This window comes from Pseudochaenichthys georgianus, chromosome 17, assembly GCF_902827115.2.
Source record: "Pseudochaenichthys georgianus chromosome 17, fPseGeo1.2, whole genome shotgun sequence".
NCBI classification, from domain to species: domain Eukaryota; kingdom Metazoa; phylum Chordata; class Actinopteri; order Perciformes; family Channichthyidae; genus Pseudochaenichthys; species Pseudochaenichthys georgianus.
In genome coordinates, this window is record NC_047519.1 from 161933 (window position 1) to 177123 (window position 15191).

Consider the following 15191-nt stretch of genomic DNA (forward strand, 5'->3'; position numbering starts at 1 on the left):
TAAAAAGCTGCTTCCTGTTGTTTTCCACCAGCAGTGTCAGAACAGATCTGAGGAGTGCATGGACTCATGTTCAGGTGTATATCAGTGTCAGTGTTAGGGGGTGGGGGTGGGGGGGAGAAGGGATTTGAGCCTTAGCAGGCCATTAACATGCACTAAAACCTAGAACACACTACAGGAGAGGGAACCCCCCCCCCCCCACTTTTCTATAAGGCAGAGAATGACTGAAGGCAAACACACACATGTCCAGTTGCACCTCATCCAGATGTTTAATCCATGTCTCTTTATAAAACATCAGTGTGAATCCCTTATAGCGGCATTCACCTCGTAGATATCAGTTGATCCCTTTATTCAAATTCATTCAGATGTAATACAATTCTGCTTTTCAAGTTCATCTGTGAAACATCCCTCATAGATGTTCCATTAGCTTTGTGGTCACAAAGGGTAAAACAATGCAACGGAATCATTACAATAGAAATATGATCTTATCGTAACGAGTTGCTCCGTGATTCCAACTCAAACTGTAAACATGTTGAGTGTCCTGAGTGTGAAGTGAGACTTCTCTGGTGCTCAGGTGGCTTCCTGTTTAGAGTGGTCTGTACCTGCTGACAGTCTGTCAGTATAGTGCTCTATCAATGTGTCCTCCCTAGTGTATGAACCTTTACTGAAGCCGTAGCCCTTAGAGTCTTGGAATGTAGTCGCATCAAAAGAAAGTCACTAGCGTTGCAAAGAACTGTGTTCCAATGATCCCTGCTTATTGTGCAGTGTCTGTGAACGCAGCACACTCTGGATCTGGGTCCCTTTAGCGGCCTCGTCTTTAGCTCTGATGACCTTTTAGTGAAGCAGTGGTTCCTTGTTCCCTTGCTAAAGCATCCCAGCATGCCAGGCGTTCCTCTCAGGCTCCGTGTGTCCAACGCAACGAACGATATCTGAACTAAAAACCAGAGCCTGTTTTCTCATCCTTTGCCACATCCTGTTTAAAGCGTGTCCATGTGCTCACAGCCCCACAGTTCAAAAGTAATGCAACTGTTATGTGTTAGTTTGCTTCTGTGGAAATAAAGTCAGCTTTATACGGTTAGATGTGAGGGAAAAACAATGTGCACTAACGCAGTGGAAGAGTGAGGCAGCAGCTGCTTCCTGCTGGTTAGTGGCTCCGTCTGGGACTTCTATTACTCTGACTTTGCTGTATGCTGATTATATATAAACCTTTGATTTCACTTAGATTAGAAGATCATGTTTATGAATGTGGGTTGAGTGAGAAATCAGTTCCTTTGGTTTCCCTGCTCTCCTCTGACTTCATCAGGAAGAGCTGAATGTTCTGCAAGCTACAGAAGAGTCTCTCAAGTGAAGCGCCCCCTGCTGACTGCAGCGGTCCTGGTGTCTGGCAGGGTGAACGCTGTCCGTCAGAGAGGTGGGGGGGCTGCTGGTTTACAATGGCTGCATCCTCTGGCAGACTACACACACACACACACACACACACACACACACACACACACACACACACACACACACACACACACACACACACACACACACACACACACACACACACACACACACACACACACACACACACACACACACACACACACACACACACACACACACACACACACACACACACACACACACACACACACACACACACCACTTCAGGGGACATTACATTGACTTACATGCATTTCCTAGAGACTTATCCTAACCTTAACCAACACATGCCTAACCCTTACCCTTAACCTTACCCTAACCCTAATCATGACCAAGTCTTCACCCTAAAATTAATGATCCCCCTTATGGGGACCTCCAATTTGTCCCCATAAGGGAGACGAGTCCCCACACGTGACGATGTAAACAGATGTAGGTCCCCACAAGTATAGTAATACTAGTCCACACACACACACACACACACACACACACACACAGAGGGAAGGAGTAGTTAGGGCACAGCCTTATTGCACTCCATCAGTGAGGTGGAGAGACTCGCGGGGTCGGATCCTGATTGGCCAGATGAGGATGGAGCAGAGCGCCAGAGCGGCGACGACGGCCACGCCCCCCGTCACTATCACCATGACGTTATGATAGAACCACACACAGTCCGGGCAGCATATCACCGTCCTGAGAGAGAGAGAGAGAGAGAGAGAGAGAGAGAGAGAGAGAGAGAGAGAGAGAGAGAGAGAGAGAGAGAGAGAGAGAGAGAGAGATACACTAACTTTGTAAATGGCATTACTGCAGTGAGGTATTTAATATTGCACTTCCATACATGTGGGGGATTGAGAGAGGCTGATTAAAAAAATGTCTGATGTTGCTGATGACATCATTGTGACATCAGTGTGATTTCAATCAGTTTAATCCACACCGAAATATCTCTACAGCACGTTAAAACTCATGGTCAGAGGATGATCCCTGTGTGTGTGTGTGTGTGTGTGTGTGTGTGTGTGTGTGTGTGTGTGTGTGTGTGTGTGTGTGTGTGTGTGTGTGTGTGTGTGTGTGTGTGTGTGTGTGTGTGTGTGTGTGTGTGTGTGTGTGTGTGTGTGTGTGTGTGTGTGTGTGTGTGTGTGTGTGTGTGTGTGTGTGTACTTACTGGCAGGGATGCAGAGCCTGAATGATCATCACAGCGATCCCATTGGCCACCTTATCAGTGAAGCTCATGGCTCCGTACACAAACGCTCCACTTTGCTGCGGGTAGAAGAAGATAGTGGATCATGTAGAAGCTCTCTCTGGCATGAAAGTTAAATTAAACGATGTTGCCAAAGCATCACAATACAAAATAATTAACAACATTAACATACATTTCAAATGTTTACATATTATTGATGATATATATGCAGTGATATAATTACATTTCAACACGTGTGTGTGTGTATCTCTCTCTCTCTCTCTCTCTTTTCAAACCGTTGTTAACTATTCATTTTTCTCTGGGTGATAGTTTATGTCTCTGTGCATCACTTCACCGACTTTGGTGTTTTTTGGTGGTGTTGTTTGGTTGCACTGGTGAACTGTTTGTCTAATTGTTTGTCGAGCGGCTGCAGCTGCAGTCACGCCGCCCGGCATGGCGCTGCGTGCCAGCTGCGCTGTGTTAGAGAAGCTGACTCGCCAACACGCCATCAAGCTCTCTCCACCTGTCGGTGTGTCGGTGGAGGAGTGTGGTCTGGCTGTGGGGGCTGTGGTGGGATATGGCAGAGTTAAATCTGCCTCCCGCATGAACAGTGCAGTGGTTATTTTTTTAGACTGCACGGAGAAAGCTAACCAGCTGGTGGAGAGCGGGCTAGTGATTAAAGGGACGCTGTTACCCGTGCTACCCCTTGTAGCTGTTACCCGTGCTACCCCTTGTAGCTGTTACCCGTGCTACCCCTTGTAGCTGTTACCCGTGCTACCCCTTGTAGCTGTTACCCGTGCTACCCCTTGTAGCTGTTACCCGTGCTACCCCTTGGCACTCCAGCTAAAAAGGTCATCATCTCAAATGTACCCCCGTTTCTGAGAAACGATTTGTTGGAGAGAGAGCTGGCTCGACACGGGCAGCTTGTGTCTCCCATTAAGTTGATCCCCCTGGGCTGCAAATCCCCACACCTGAAGCACGTTGTGTCTTTTAGGAGACAGGTGCTTATGGTCCTGAAGAAGGATGAAGGGGAATTAAATCTGACTCTTAAGTTTAAAATTGATGATTTTGTGTATACTGTCCATGTTACGTCTGACAGTTTGAGATGCTATGGTTGTGGAGCGGCAGGACACCTGCGTGCCCGGAGAGTGCGGGTGACGCGCCCGTGGTGTCCGCGCTCGCAGCCGGCCCCACGGTGCCCGCGGCAGAGCCGCTACCGGTTGCCTTGTCCACGGCCCGGGCCGCCGGTGCTGGGGTCCGCGCCCGCGGCAGAGCCGCTGCAGGTCCCTTTGTCCATGGCCGGGCCGCCAGTGCTGGGGCCCGCGGCGGAGCCGCCGGTGGTGGAACCGCAGGTCAGTCGGTCAGGGGCAAAGCCAACGGTTTCACGCGTAGAAAGCACACAGGCAGCCGGTACACACAGTATCACACATAAGGACACTCAGGTCACACAGGAAGCAGATAGTGAGCACACTGCAGCCAGAGTGGCTGAGTCTGTTCTGGAGGATGTGGTAATGGATGAGGATTTATTAAGGTTACCTGTTAAAAGGAAAAACGAACAAGTGAGCAAAGGAAGTGTGACTCAAAAAGGGAAGCTGTCAAAGAAGGAGTTGCTGTGTTCCAGAGGAGTCCCAGAGGACGCAGAGGACAGTGACAGCGAGTCATTCTTTGACATCGTTGAGGTAGCAAAGGGAGAGGAGTACTCTTTCCAGAGGATCAGATCCTTTCTGAAGGACACTAAGGGGTGGAATTAGATGACTTTTTTGCAGATGTGCAGATCTTTCACAATGCTGCCAGGGTTCTCATGCGACGCAAAGAAGCCTGAGGGGAACCTTTCTTCAGCGGCCCAGAGAAGGTTAAAGAAGATACTTCAGAGGATTAGAGAGGAAACTGCAAAGAATGATGAATAAGTACATCTTGGTTTTATTTTTTATTTATCTTCAGCCAGGTTTTTGATTTTGTTAGGATGCAACTATAATTTCATTATGAGTGACATAAAGCTGGGCTCTTTAAACATTAACGGTGCTCGAGGGGATGCTAAGAGAGCGTCTTTATTTACTTTATTAGGAAACAAGAGTTTAAATGTGACGTTTCTCCAGGAAACTCACAGCACTGCTGAGAACGAGAGTGACTGGAGGAGGGGATGGGGGGGGGGCTTCTTCAGCCATAAGCGCAGCGATAGTGGAGGGGTTGCCATTCTCTTTGCGAGGGGCTTTACACCCTTCTCCTGTGCGGTCGATGAGGTCATCAGGACACTTGCTCAAAATAAATGCTGAATTTGAAAAAGTTAAAATATGTTTTATAAATATTTATGCTCCCAGTGTGGGCGCAGAGAGGCTTTTGTTCTTTGAGAAACTGAAACACACTCTTAGCACCTGTGATAGTGAGGAGTATCTGGTCCTGGGGGGTGACTTCAACTGCACAGAGAACCCTGTGCTGGATAGGAACCACCAGGAGCCGCATGCTGCCTCGAAGAGTGCCTTAATAAGGCTAACAGAAAGCTTTGAGCGGTGTGATGTCTGGAGGCACTCCCCCCCGGGCAGCGGCAGTACACGTGGTGCCCTCTAGGGATAACCTGTTGTCTCTAGCTGGATCGTGTCTATGTTTTTAACCATCACATGAATGTGAGCAGAAGCTGCTCCATCAGTCCAGTGGGAATCTTTGACCATTCCCTCGTACAAGTCTCACTTTTTATTAATCATGTTCAGTGTAATAGTGCGTATTGGCACTTTAATGCTTCTCTGTTGGCCGACAACCATTTTAAAAATGTTTTACATTTCTTTGGGAAGACTACCGTTTATCTAAGAGAGAGTACAGTTCTCTTCAGCGGTGGTGGGATGTAGGGAAAGTGAAGATCAAGCAGCTTTGCCTGCAGTACACTTTCAATGTCACAAAGGACATGGCTAGATCTCTGAGAGCTCTGGAGAGAGAAGTGGTGGAGCTGCAGGGAGGGCAGACTCCACAGGAGAGCGAGAACATGTTGAAGGTTTCAAAAGTAAAAGCTCAGCTCTGTCTGACCTGCTGGGGTTTCTGCTCAGGGTGCTCTGCTCAGGGTGCTCTGCTCAGGGTGCTCTGCTCAGATCCCGGTTTCAGAACATCGTGAAAATGGATGCTCCCTCTCACTTGTTCTTTGGTCTCGAGCGTAAGAACGGTCAGAGGAGGCTGATGCACTCGATCCAATGCTGGGCAGCTGCTTCAGGAGTCAGTGTGCTGTGGAGTTCTACAAAGAGCTCTACAGAACAGAGTTCCAGGCCGAGCCAGAGGTGGCCAGTCGTTCTACGAGGGCCTTCCTAACGTCCCTGAGGAGGACCATGCTGAGCTGGAGGCGGAGCTCTCTGCCCAGGAGCTGCAGGAAGCCCTGCAGAGCATGCAGAGTGGGAAGGCTCCTGGCATAGACGGCCTGCCTGCAGACTTCTATAAGGCTCTCTGGCCAGTTATAGGTGACGACCTGCTGAGTGTGCTCAGAGACAGTCTAAGTAACGGGAGGTTGCCTCTGAGTTGCAGGAGAGCTGTGCTCACTCTCCTCCCTAAGAAAGGAGACCTGCAGGAGATTAAGAACTGGCGTCCTGTGTCTCTACTCTGTACCGACTACAAGCTGCTTTCCAGAGTGTTAGCGACGAGGCTGAGGAAGTGATGGAGCATGTCGTTCACGTAGACCAGACATACTGTGTACCCAGCAGGTTGATCACTGACAACGTGACTGACTCCAGATGTTCTGGACCTCTCCGGTTCTTTGGGCTGTGAGCTTGGTCTGATTTCTCTAGACCAAGAAAAGGCTTTTGACCGAGTTGAACACCAGGACTTGTGGTAGACGCTGGAAGCTTCTGGGTTCAGCTCTGGTCTCATAGGATCCAGGTCTTGTACAGGGACCTTGAGAGTGTACTGAAGATAAACGGTCCTTTTGAAGCTCAGAGAGGAGTCCAGCAAGGCTGCTCTTTGTCCGGATGCTCTACTCCCTGGCCATAGAGCCTTTTCACACCGGGTCAAAGTTACAGGGTTTCTCTCTTCCTGGCTGGCGGGATGTTTTTAAATTGTCTGCGTATGCGGATGACATAATGGTCTTTGTTAAAAAACAAGATGACATCAATGTTTTAACTGAAACTGTGAGCAACTTTTGCAAAATCTCATCTGCTCGAGTCAACTGGGGGAAAAGTGAGGCCTTAGCAGGAGGAGAGGGTAGTATTGATCAACTGGGGGAAAGTGAGGCCTTAGCAGGAGGCGAGGGTAGCATTGATCAACTGGGGGAAAGTGAGGCCTTAGCAGGAGGCGAGGGCAGCATTGATCAACTGGGGGAAAAGTGAGGCCTTAGCAGGAGGCGAGGGCAGTATTGATCAACTGGGGGAAAAGTGAGGCCTTAGCAGGAGGCGAGGGCAGCATTGATCAACTGGGGGAAAGTGAGGCCTTAGCAGGAGGTGAGGGCAGCATTGATCAACTGGGGGAAAAGTGAGGCCTTAGCAGGAGGCGAGGGCAGTATTGATCAACTGGGGGAAAGTGAGGCCTTAGCAGTAGGAGAGGGCAGCATTGATCAACTGGGGGAAAAGTGAGGCCTTAGCAGGAGGCGAGGGCAGCATTGATCAACTGGGGGAAAGTGAGGCCTTAGCAGGAGGCGAGGGCAGTATTGATCAACTGGGGGAAAGTGAGGCCTTAGCAGGAGGCGAGGGCAGTATTGATCAACTGGGGGAAAGTGAGGCCTTAGCAGGAGGCGAGGGCAGTATTGATCAACTGGGGGAAAGTGAGGCCTTAGCAGGAGGCGAGGGCAGCATTGATCAACTGGGGGAAAAGTGAGGCCTTAGCAGGAGGCGAGGGCAGTATTGATCAACTGGGGGAAAAGTGAGGCCTTAGCAGGAGGCGAGGGCAGTATTGATCAACTGGGGGAAAAGTGAGGCCTTAGCAGGAGGAGAGGGCAGCATTGATCAACTGGGGGAAAAGTGAGGCCTTAGCAGGAGGCGAGGGCAGTATTGATCAACTGGGGGAAAGTGAGGCCTTAGCAGGAGGCGAGGGCAGTATTGATCAACTGGGGGAAAGTGAGGCCTTAGCAGGAGGCGAGGGCAGTATTGATCAACTGGGGGAAAGTGAGGCCTTAGCAGGAGGCGAGGGCAGCATTGACCAACTGGGGGAAAGTGAGGCTTTAGCAGGAGGAGAGGGCAGTATTGATCAACTGGGGGAAAGTGAGGCCTTAGCAGGAGGCGAGGGCAGTATTGATCAACTGGGGGAAAGTGAGGCCTTAGCAGGAGGCGAGGGCAGTATTGATCAACTGGGGGAAAGTGAGGCCTTAGCAGGAGGCGAGGGCAGCATTGATCAACTGGGGGAAAAGTGAGGCCTTAGCAGGAGGCGAGGGCAGCATTGATCAACTGGGGGAAAGTGAGGCCTTAGCAGGAGGCGAGGGCAGCATTGATCAACTGGGGGAAAGTGAGGCCTTAGCAGGAGGCGAGGGCAGTATTGATCAACTGGGGAAAAGTGAGGCCTTAGCAGGAGGCGAGGGCAGTATTGATCAACTGGGGGAAAGTGAGGCCTTAGCAGGAGGCGAGGGCAGTATTGATCAACTGGGGGAAAGTGAGGCCTTAGCAGGAGGCGAGGGCAGCATTGATCAACTGGGGGGAAAGTGAGGCCTTAGCAGGAGGCGAGGGCAGCATTGATCAACTGGGGGAAAGTGAGGCCTTAGCAGGAGGCGAGGGCAGCATTGATCAACTGGGGGAAAGTGAGGCCTTAGCAGGAGGCGAGGGCAGTATTGATCAACTGGGGAAAAGTGAGGCCTTAGCAGGAGGCGAGGGCAGCATTGATCAACTGGGGGGGAAAGTGAGGCCTTAGCAGGAGGCGAGGGCAGTATTGACAGCTTGTTGTTACCTGGGGGCCTTGGTTGGAAAAGGGCAGGGTTAAAGTACCTGGGTATTTATCTTGGTGAGGACACGTTTTGTTTGAAGAACTGGGACGGGATTATAGAGAAAGTGGAAGGCCGGTTAAAGAAGTGGAAGTGGATCCTTCCCAAACTTTCTTTTAAAGGGCGTATCCTTATTTTAAACAACCTTGTTTCCTCCATGCTGGCTCACTGGCTGGCATGCACCGACCCACCCGTAAACCTGCTGTCCAGGGTGCAGGCTCTCATGGTGGACTTCTTCTGGGACCGCATGCACTGGGTCCCTCAGAGCGTCCTGTTCCTGCCAAAGGAGGAGGGGGGACATGGCCTGGTTCACCTGGCAAGCAGAGGGGCGGCCTTCAGGCTCCGGTTCGTCCAGAGGTTCCTGACTGGACCTGCGGACCTGGTCTGGAGACCCATAGCTCGGGCCTTATTGGAGCGCTGCGGTGGGCTGGGTCTGGCTGAGTCGCTGTTCCTAATGGATCTGAAAGGATTACGCCTGAACAATCTCTCGGGGTTCTATGGAGGTCTCTTCAAGGTGTGGGGACTACTCAGAAGAGAGAGACCAGAGTGCTGTGGCTCACTGTTCTGGCTCCTCAGAGAGCCGGTGGTCCGTGGATCTCGGTTTGTGTGTGGAGTAGGGCCTTCTCTACAACAGAGACTCTGTGAGGAGAGGATCCTCACGCTGGGCCAGGTGGTGGAGGTGTGTGGGCCCCGTCTGGACAACGCTGCAGGCCTGGCCTCACGTCTGAGCCTCAGGTCAGTCCGGGTGGTCAGCCTCCTGCTGCAGAGCTGGAAGCAGCAGCTCAGCCAGTCAGAGCTGGAAGCAGCAGCTCAGCGAATCAGAGCTGGCGCTGATCGCTGCTCACTGTAATGGACTGAAGTCTCCAAATGACTCTTTTCCAGAGATGCGATGTTTTCCTGATCTCAGTTGTGAGGGTTTTTTGTTAAAGTTGGACAATGTTACTGATTTTAAGTTTAGCACCATGTCCAACAAAACATTTTATTATTTGGTGAAAAGGTGCTGAATCAGAGCAGACTCCAAGAGCGAGTGGACACGCGGTGGAGAGCCCATCTGGGCCTGACGGAGGCTCAGAGGCCTGAGTGGAGAGCGCTCTACAAGCCTCCGCTGACTAAGAGGGGTGGGGACCTCCAGTGGAGGATCCTCCACGCTGCGGTAGCTGTTAATGCTGTTAATGCTTTTGTTTCAGTGATCAACCCTACAGTGTCTGACGTATCTTTCATTGCTTTACAGAATGTGGTCGACTCCTTTGTCTTTTTCAGTTACTCACTCAGATGTTGATTTTGTTTAATGTGGTTTTTTCTAAGACAATGTTCATTTTGGGTTGTCGGTACAGCCAGAAGCAAAAGTGCAAAAGTCAGCTTTTGAATGTTTTGTTGGGGCAGGCTGAAACGGCCATCTACCTCAGCAGGAGGAATACAGTTGCGGAATCTTTGGATACCGATGCAGTTTCGATTTTCAAGCGGATGGTTAAAGCAAGACTGAAAGCTACGGTTACTTTTGCTTAACCAAAGATGTGGGAGAATTTGAGGCCATGTGGTGCTTTAACAATGCTTTGTGTTCTGTGGAGAATGAGGATCTTATTTTCAGTAGTTGTCTGAACTGACAATGTGTCTGTTTGGTTCTTTGCTTTGTGAATAAAAGTGGTTTAAAAACTCAATATCTCTCTCTCTCTCTCTCTCTCTCTCTCTCTCGCTCTCGCTCTCGCTCTCGCTCTCGCTCTCTCTCTCTCTCTCTCTCTCACTCACCGTCTGCCCTCCAATGAGCTCCGCGGTCATAGACAGTGATATGACCAGGATGGTGGCGGACCCCGCCCCCAGCAGCACCGCGGCCCCGTACACCTGCTGACCCATCTGGCCCTCCAGTAGCACCCAGTAGGAGAAGGCCATGATCAGCAGCAGGCCTAGGAAGTAGGTGAGCTGGACCAATCAGGAGAGAGATGAGATGGATCAGTGTACACAATCAGATGCTCTTTGTCTGGCTCTGTTTATCTGAAGCTGTGAACGCAGCGCATTGTCTGTACAGATATTTAGTGAGTGTTGTACACTATTCAATACTGAAGGAAGTCAATGGAGTGGACAACATATTTCTTTATAGTCCTGATTGTTGCAGTCATTCAGAAATTCTAGATTAAAGGTGAAAGTATATAATCATCAGTATAAAAAACATGTCTGTGTGAAAAAAGTAAATGATATTAAAAAAAAAGTATGTAGCCAGTCTTACTTACAGATTTTCCAATGAGTTTACTGACAGGCTTCATGATGAAGGAGGACAGGAAGCCACTCAGGAACATCACTAACGGGATGGTGGCGATGAACTTCTGTTGGTGGGAGGAGGAACAGTGAGGGGCTGCTCCACGGTAGCATCACAATGAACTGGAATATATTGATATACATTTATAAAAAGGATGATTGGGTGACTTTGTGTTTACCTTGGGCAGCCCCAGAGTGTTGATGAGATACATGGAGATGTATGTCTGAGACAGATTGACTATTAACCTGGTAGACATGTAGAGCAAGGCCACCTGCAGAGAGACGGGGACAGCTGTCACAGCCTGGGACTAAACAAAGCAACATGCTGCTGAACATCTTTCTGTCAGGCCAAACACAGAACAGCTGCTCCAGGGCCAGATGTTCCCACCTGGTAAAAAGAAGGCTGCTGCAGCCAACACTTCCACTGCAGCAGGAACGAGGGGGGAGCAGGGAGCAGGGGTCTGCGCTCCCCCTCCTCCTCTTCTTCCTCCTCTTCTTCCTCCTCCTCCTCTACCCTCTTCCTCCCTTCCTCTCCTTCCGCCTTGCCTGCTGCTCCAGAGCTCTTCTCTTTGATTCCCAGGTGGAAGAAGAGGGAGAAGAGCGCCCCGATGCCCAGCACTATCAGCGCCAGGTTCTGAAATCACACAGGACAGGAAGGTTTGTGATGACATCTGTCTGTTTCACTTCCTCTGTGGGAGAGGGATTCAAAACATGCTACCACTCTATTGCAAAGACCAGTGGGAGGACAACGACTGGCAGAGGGTGAATATAGCACCAGAGTTATAGCGGGGCTTTGGTTTCCAAAACCGTCTCATATTGTTTCTCATAATGGTGAGGGGAAGTAGAGATCCAACCAGAGGCCTGTACTACGAAGCCGGTTCAACAGACCCTGGATATGTTTGAGTTACGTATAAGTATAGTTCTTGAATAAATGAACTATCGCTCTGCAGCGAGAGAAACTGGGCCTTTTGTGTGTGTCATGGTATTTTAATGACTAGTGGGGATTTTCAGAACCCCCACCACACTCTGTAACTGTAAAGTCAGTATAATTAGAAGTGGTCCTCACCCTGAAGACGGGAATATCTACGGGTCCCAGAGCATCTTCATCCTCCCCCGCCTGCACGTGGAACAGCAGGTACGCCACTGCATACACTGTGATGTTGGCTATCACTGTGAACGCATACCTACACACACACACACACACACACACACACACACGCACACAAACCATGTATACATCACTTCAGGGGACATTACATTGACTTACATGCATTTCCTGGAGACTTATCCTAACCTTAACCATAACCAAGTCTTCACCCTAAAATGAATGATTCCCCTCATGGGGACCTCCATTTTGTCCCCATAAGCAGTGGCGGCGCCAGGGTATGGCTGGGGTAGGCTACAGCCATACCAAGAAATGGCTTAGCCCCAGCATGACAAATTATGTTAAAGTAAGCATGTTGAGAACACGGATTGCGAAAATCTACCGGTCGTGTCCACAACACACAAACTTTTCCTGCTGTAACAACAAGTGCACGTTACTGACGCAATATGGCTGAGACCATTCGGGCTTATGCTAGAGGGGTGCAAGGAATAGTCTAAGTAGTGGGGGAGTTTTATACACTAAAGGTGTGGACATTCTCTCGCGTTATAATATCAGCGCGGCCGCGGTCAGATCAAAATGCCTCCGAATGCAATTTGAACAGACCTTCAGCCAATCAGAGCAACGAAACGTTGGGACTGATTCGTCACGTTCACAGTGAAAAGTCCCCAAACTCGCGCCGAGTAAATTGCAGACAGACAGCAGAACTTCTAGGATTAATTGTATATTTCGGATGGATAGATTTGTTCTTAAACGCCCTAGCATTGAGGTACAAGTCGAACAGGTGCCAGAGTCACACGACCCACCTGAAGAGTGAATAGTGAGTTTTGAATATATTTTGTAATAATGGGTCATTTGAAAAAGTGTTTTGGATGACAATAGAGATACAGGCTACCTGTTGTGTGCTGTGTCTGTCTCTCTCTGTTTACCTGTGTCTCTGTCTCTCTCCCTCACTCTCCCTCTCTCTCTCTCTCCCCCTCTCTCTCCGTGTCAATTCTATATGCCAACTTTTCTTGTTTCTGCCGCTGCGTAGCATGTTGTAACAACGTGGAATTAGCAGAATAGGCTATTGTATTGTTTAACTCACACCTGTTGCTCTCGATGTAATTTAGCTGATAAAAGGAGACTAATAAAAGCCTCACGCGTGCGTTTCACTGTCAAGGGGTGCGATATAGCGTGTATGTAATTACATTACAAATACTGACTTGAGCCCCACCACTGTATGGGTTAGCCCTACCAGAGATTACCCAACAAAAATACTCTGGCGCCGCCACTGCCCATAAGGGAGGCAAGTCCCCACATGTGACTGTGTAAACAGATGTAGGTCATAGGTCCCCACAAGTATAGTAATGCTAGCACGCACACACACACACACACACACACACACACACACACACACACACACACACACACACACACACACACACACACACACACACACACACACACACACACACACACACACACACACACACACACACACACACACACACACACACACACACACACACACACACTTGATCTCAAGTGGGCCCAAACAGTAAAATCATAGCACAATAACCTACACTGAAAAAAAATACGCAACACTTTTGTTTTTGCTCCCATTTTTCATGAGATGAACTCAAAGATCTAAAACATTTTCTATATTACACAAAATAACCATTTCTCTCAAATATTGTTCAGAAATCTGAAAAAATCTGTGATAGTGAGCACTTCTCCTTTGCCGAGATAATCCATCCCACCTCACAGGTGTGGCATATCAAGATGCTGATTAGACAGCATGATTATTGCACAGGTGTGCCTTAGGCTGGCCACAATAAAAGGCCACTCTGAAACGTGCAGTTTTGCTTTATTGGGGGGGTCTGGGGGGGTCCGAAAACCAGGCAGTATCTGGTGTGAGGGATAGGGGTAGGGGTAGGGTTAGTGGTAGGGTTAGGGTAATGTTGTGAATTGAGTGGCCCATGGTGGTGGTGGTGGGGTTATGGTATGGGCAGGCGTATGTTATGGACGACGAACACAGGCCACTCGATTCACAACATTACCCTAACCCTAACCCTAACCCTCACACCAGATACTGACTGGTTTTCGGACCCCCCCAGACCCCCCCCAATAAAGCAAAACTGCACGTTTCAGAGTGGCCTTTTATTGTGGCCAGCCTAAGGCATACCTGTGCAATAATAATAATAATAATCATTATATTTATTATAGCGCTTTATCAAAGAGCTTTACAAATACACATTACACATACAGATCATACATGTAATGGTCATCTACTGTGGACAATACCCACAGGAGCAAATTCGGGTGAAGTGTCTTGCCCAAGGACACGACGGCCTGACGCAGTGGGGCGGGAGCGGGTTTCGAACTGGAGATCCCCAACGCCCCCTTGATCTGATGATCAAACGCACAGACCACTGCGCCACCCGTCCCAGCAATAATCATGCTGTCTAATCAGCATCTTGATATGCCACACATGTGAGGTGGGATGGATTATCTCGGCAAAGGAGAAGTGCTCACTATTACAGATTTTTTCAGATTTGTGAACAATATTTGAGAGAAATGGTTATTTTGTGTATATAGAAAATGTTTTAGATCTTTGAGTTCATCTCATGAAAAATTGGAGCAAAAACAAAAGTGTTGCGTTTATATTTTTGTTCAGTGTATAAATAACAACAACTCCTTCCCTTTGTTTTAGTGCAGAAAGTATATGGTATTAAATACATGTCGTGGAGTAAAAATACACAATTGACCTCTGAATTGTAGTGGGGTAGAAGAAATAAGTAGCAACAAATTGAAATAATAAATTGTACTTCAGTAAATGTATATACACCTCTGTGTGTGTGCGTGCGTGCGTGCCCACCTGTATGCCGTGAGCTCCACTTTAGCGTGCTCACAGCTGACCAGCTCTGGGATGAGTGACAGGTGAGAGATCTGGGTAGCGGCCCAGCCGAACTGAAAGACGATGATGAAGGGGAGGAAGAAGGTCAGACTGGCCCACTGGGGGGTCTGGGGGCCACAGCCCAGACACTGGTTGAAGATGAAGGCAAAGGACACCAACACACTCAGAGTACCTGACACACACACACACACACACACACACACACACACACACACACACACACACACACACACACACACACACACACACACACACACACACACACACACACACACACACACACACACACACACACACACACACACACACACACACACACACACACACACACACACACACAAAACAAGGACTTCACTAAAGAGTTCGGAAACATTGTGGTAAACGTAGAAATACTAGTGTAAAACAACTCTGTTAAAAGTAAAACTCCGGCATACTAAATCTTACTTAAGTAACAGCATTAAAATAAAGTACC

At 49.0% G+C, this 15191-nt stretch overlaps 1 protein-coding gene across 1 annotated transcript in view; it reads right to left on the reverse strand.

Moving 5' to 3' along the window:
- Positions 1-1586: 1586 nt before the first annotated feature.
- Positions 1587-15191, reverse strand: part of LOC117462906 (major facilitator superfamily domain-containing protein 12-like) — a 28223-nt gene continuing 14618 nt past the window's right edge. The window contains exons 3-10 of the mRNA XM_034105274.2: positions 14681-14891; positions 11785-11902; positions 11107-11352; positions 10898-10990; positions 10694-10786; positions 10215-10385; positions 2579-2673; positions 1587-2112 (exon numbers count right to left, since the gene is read on the reverse strand). Coding sequence (XP_033961165.1) covers positions 1947-2112; positions 2579-2673; positions 10215-10385; positions 10694-10786; positions 10898-10990; positions 11107-11352; positions 11785-11902; positions 14681-14891 — 1193 coding nt within the window. The 3' untranslated portion in view covers positions 1587-1946. The remainder of the gene's footprint in view (positions 2113-2578; positions 2674-10214; positions 10386-10693; positions 10787-10897; positions 10991-11106; positions 11353-11784; positions 11903-14680; positions 14892-15191) is intronic.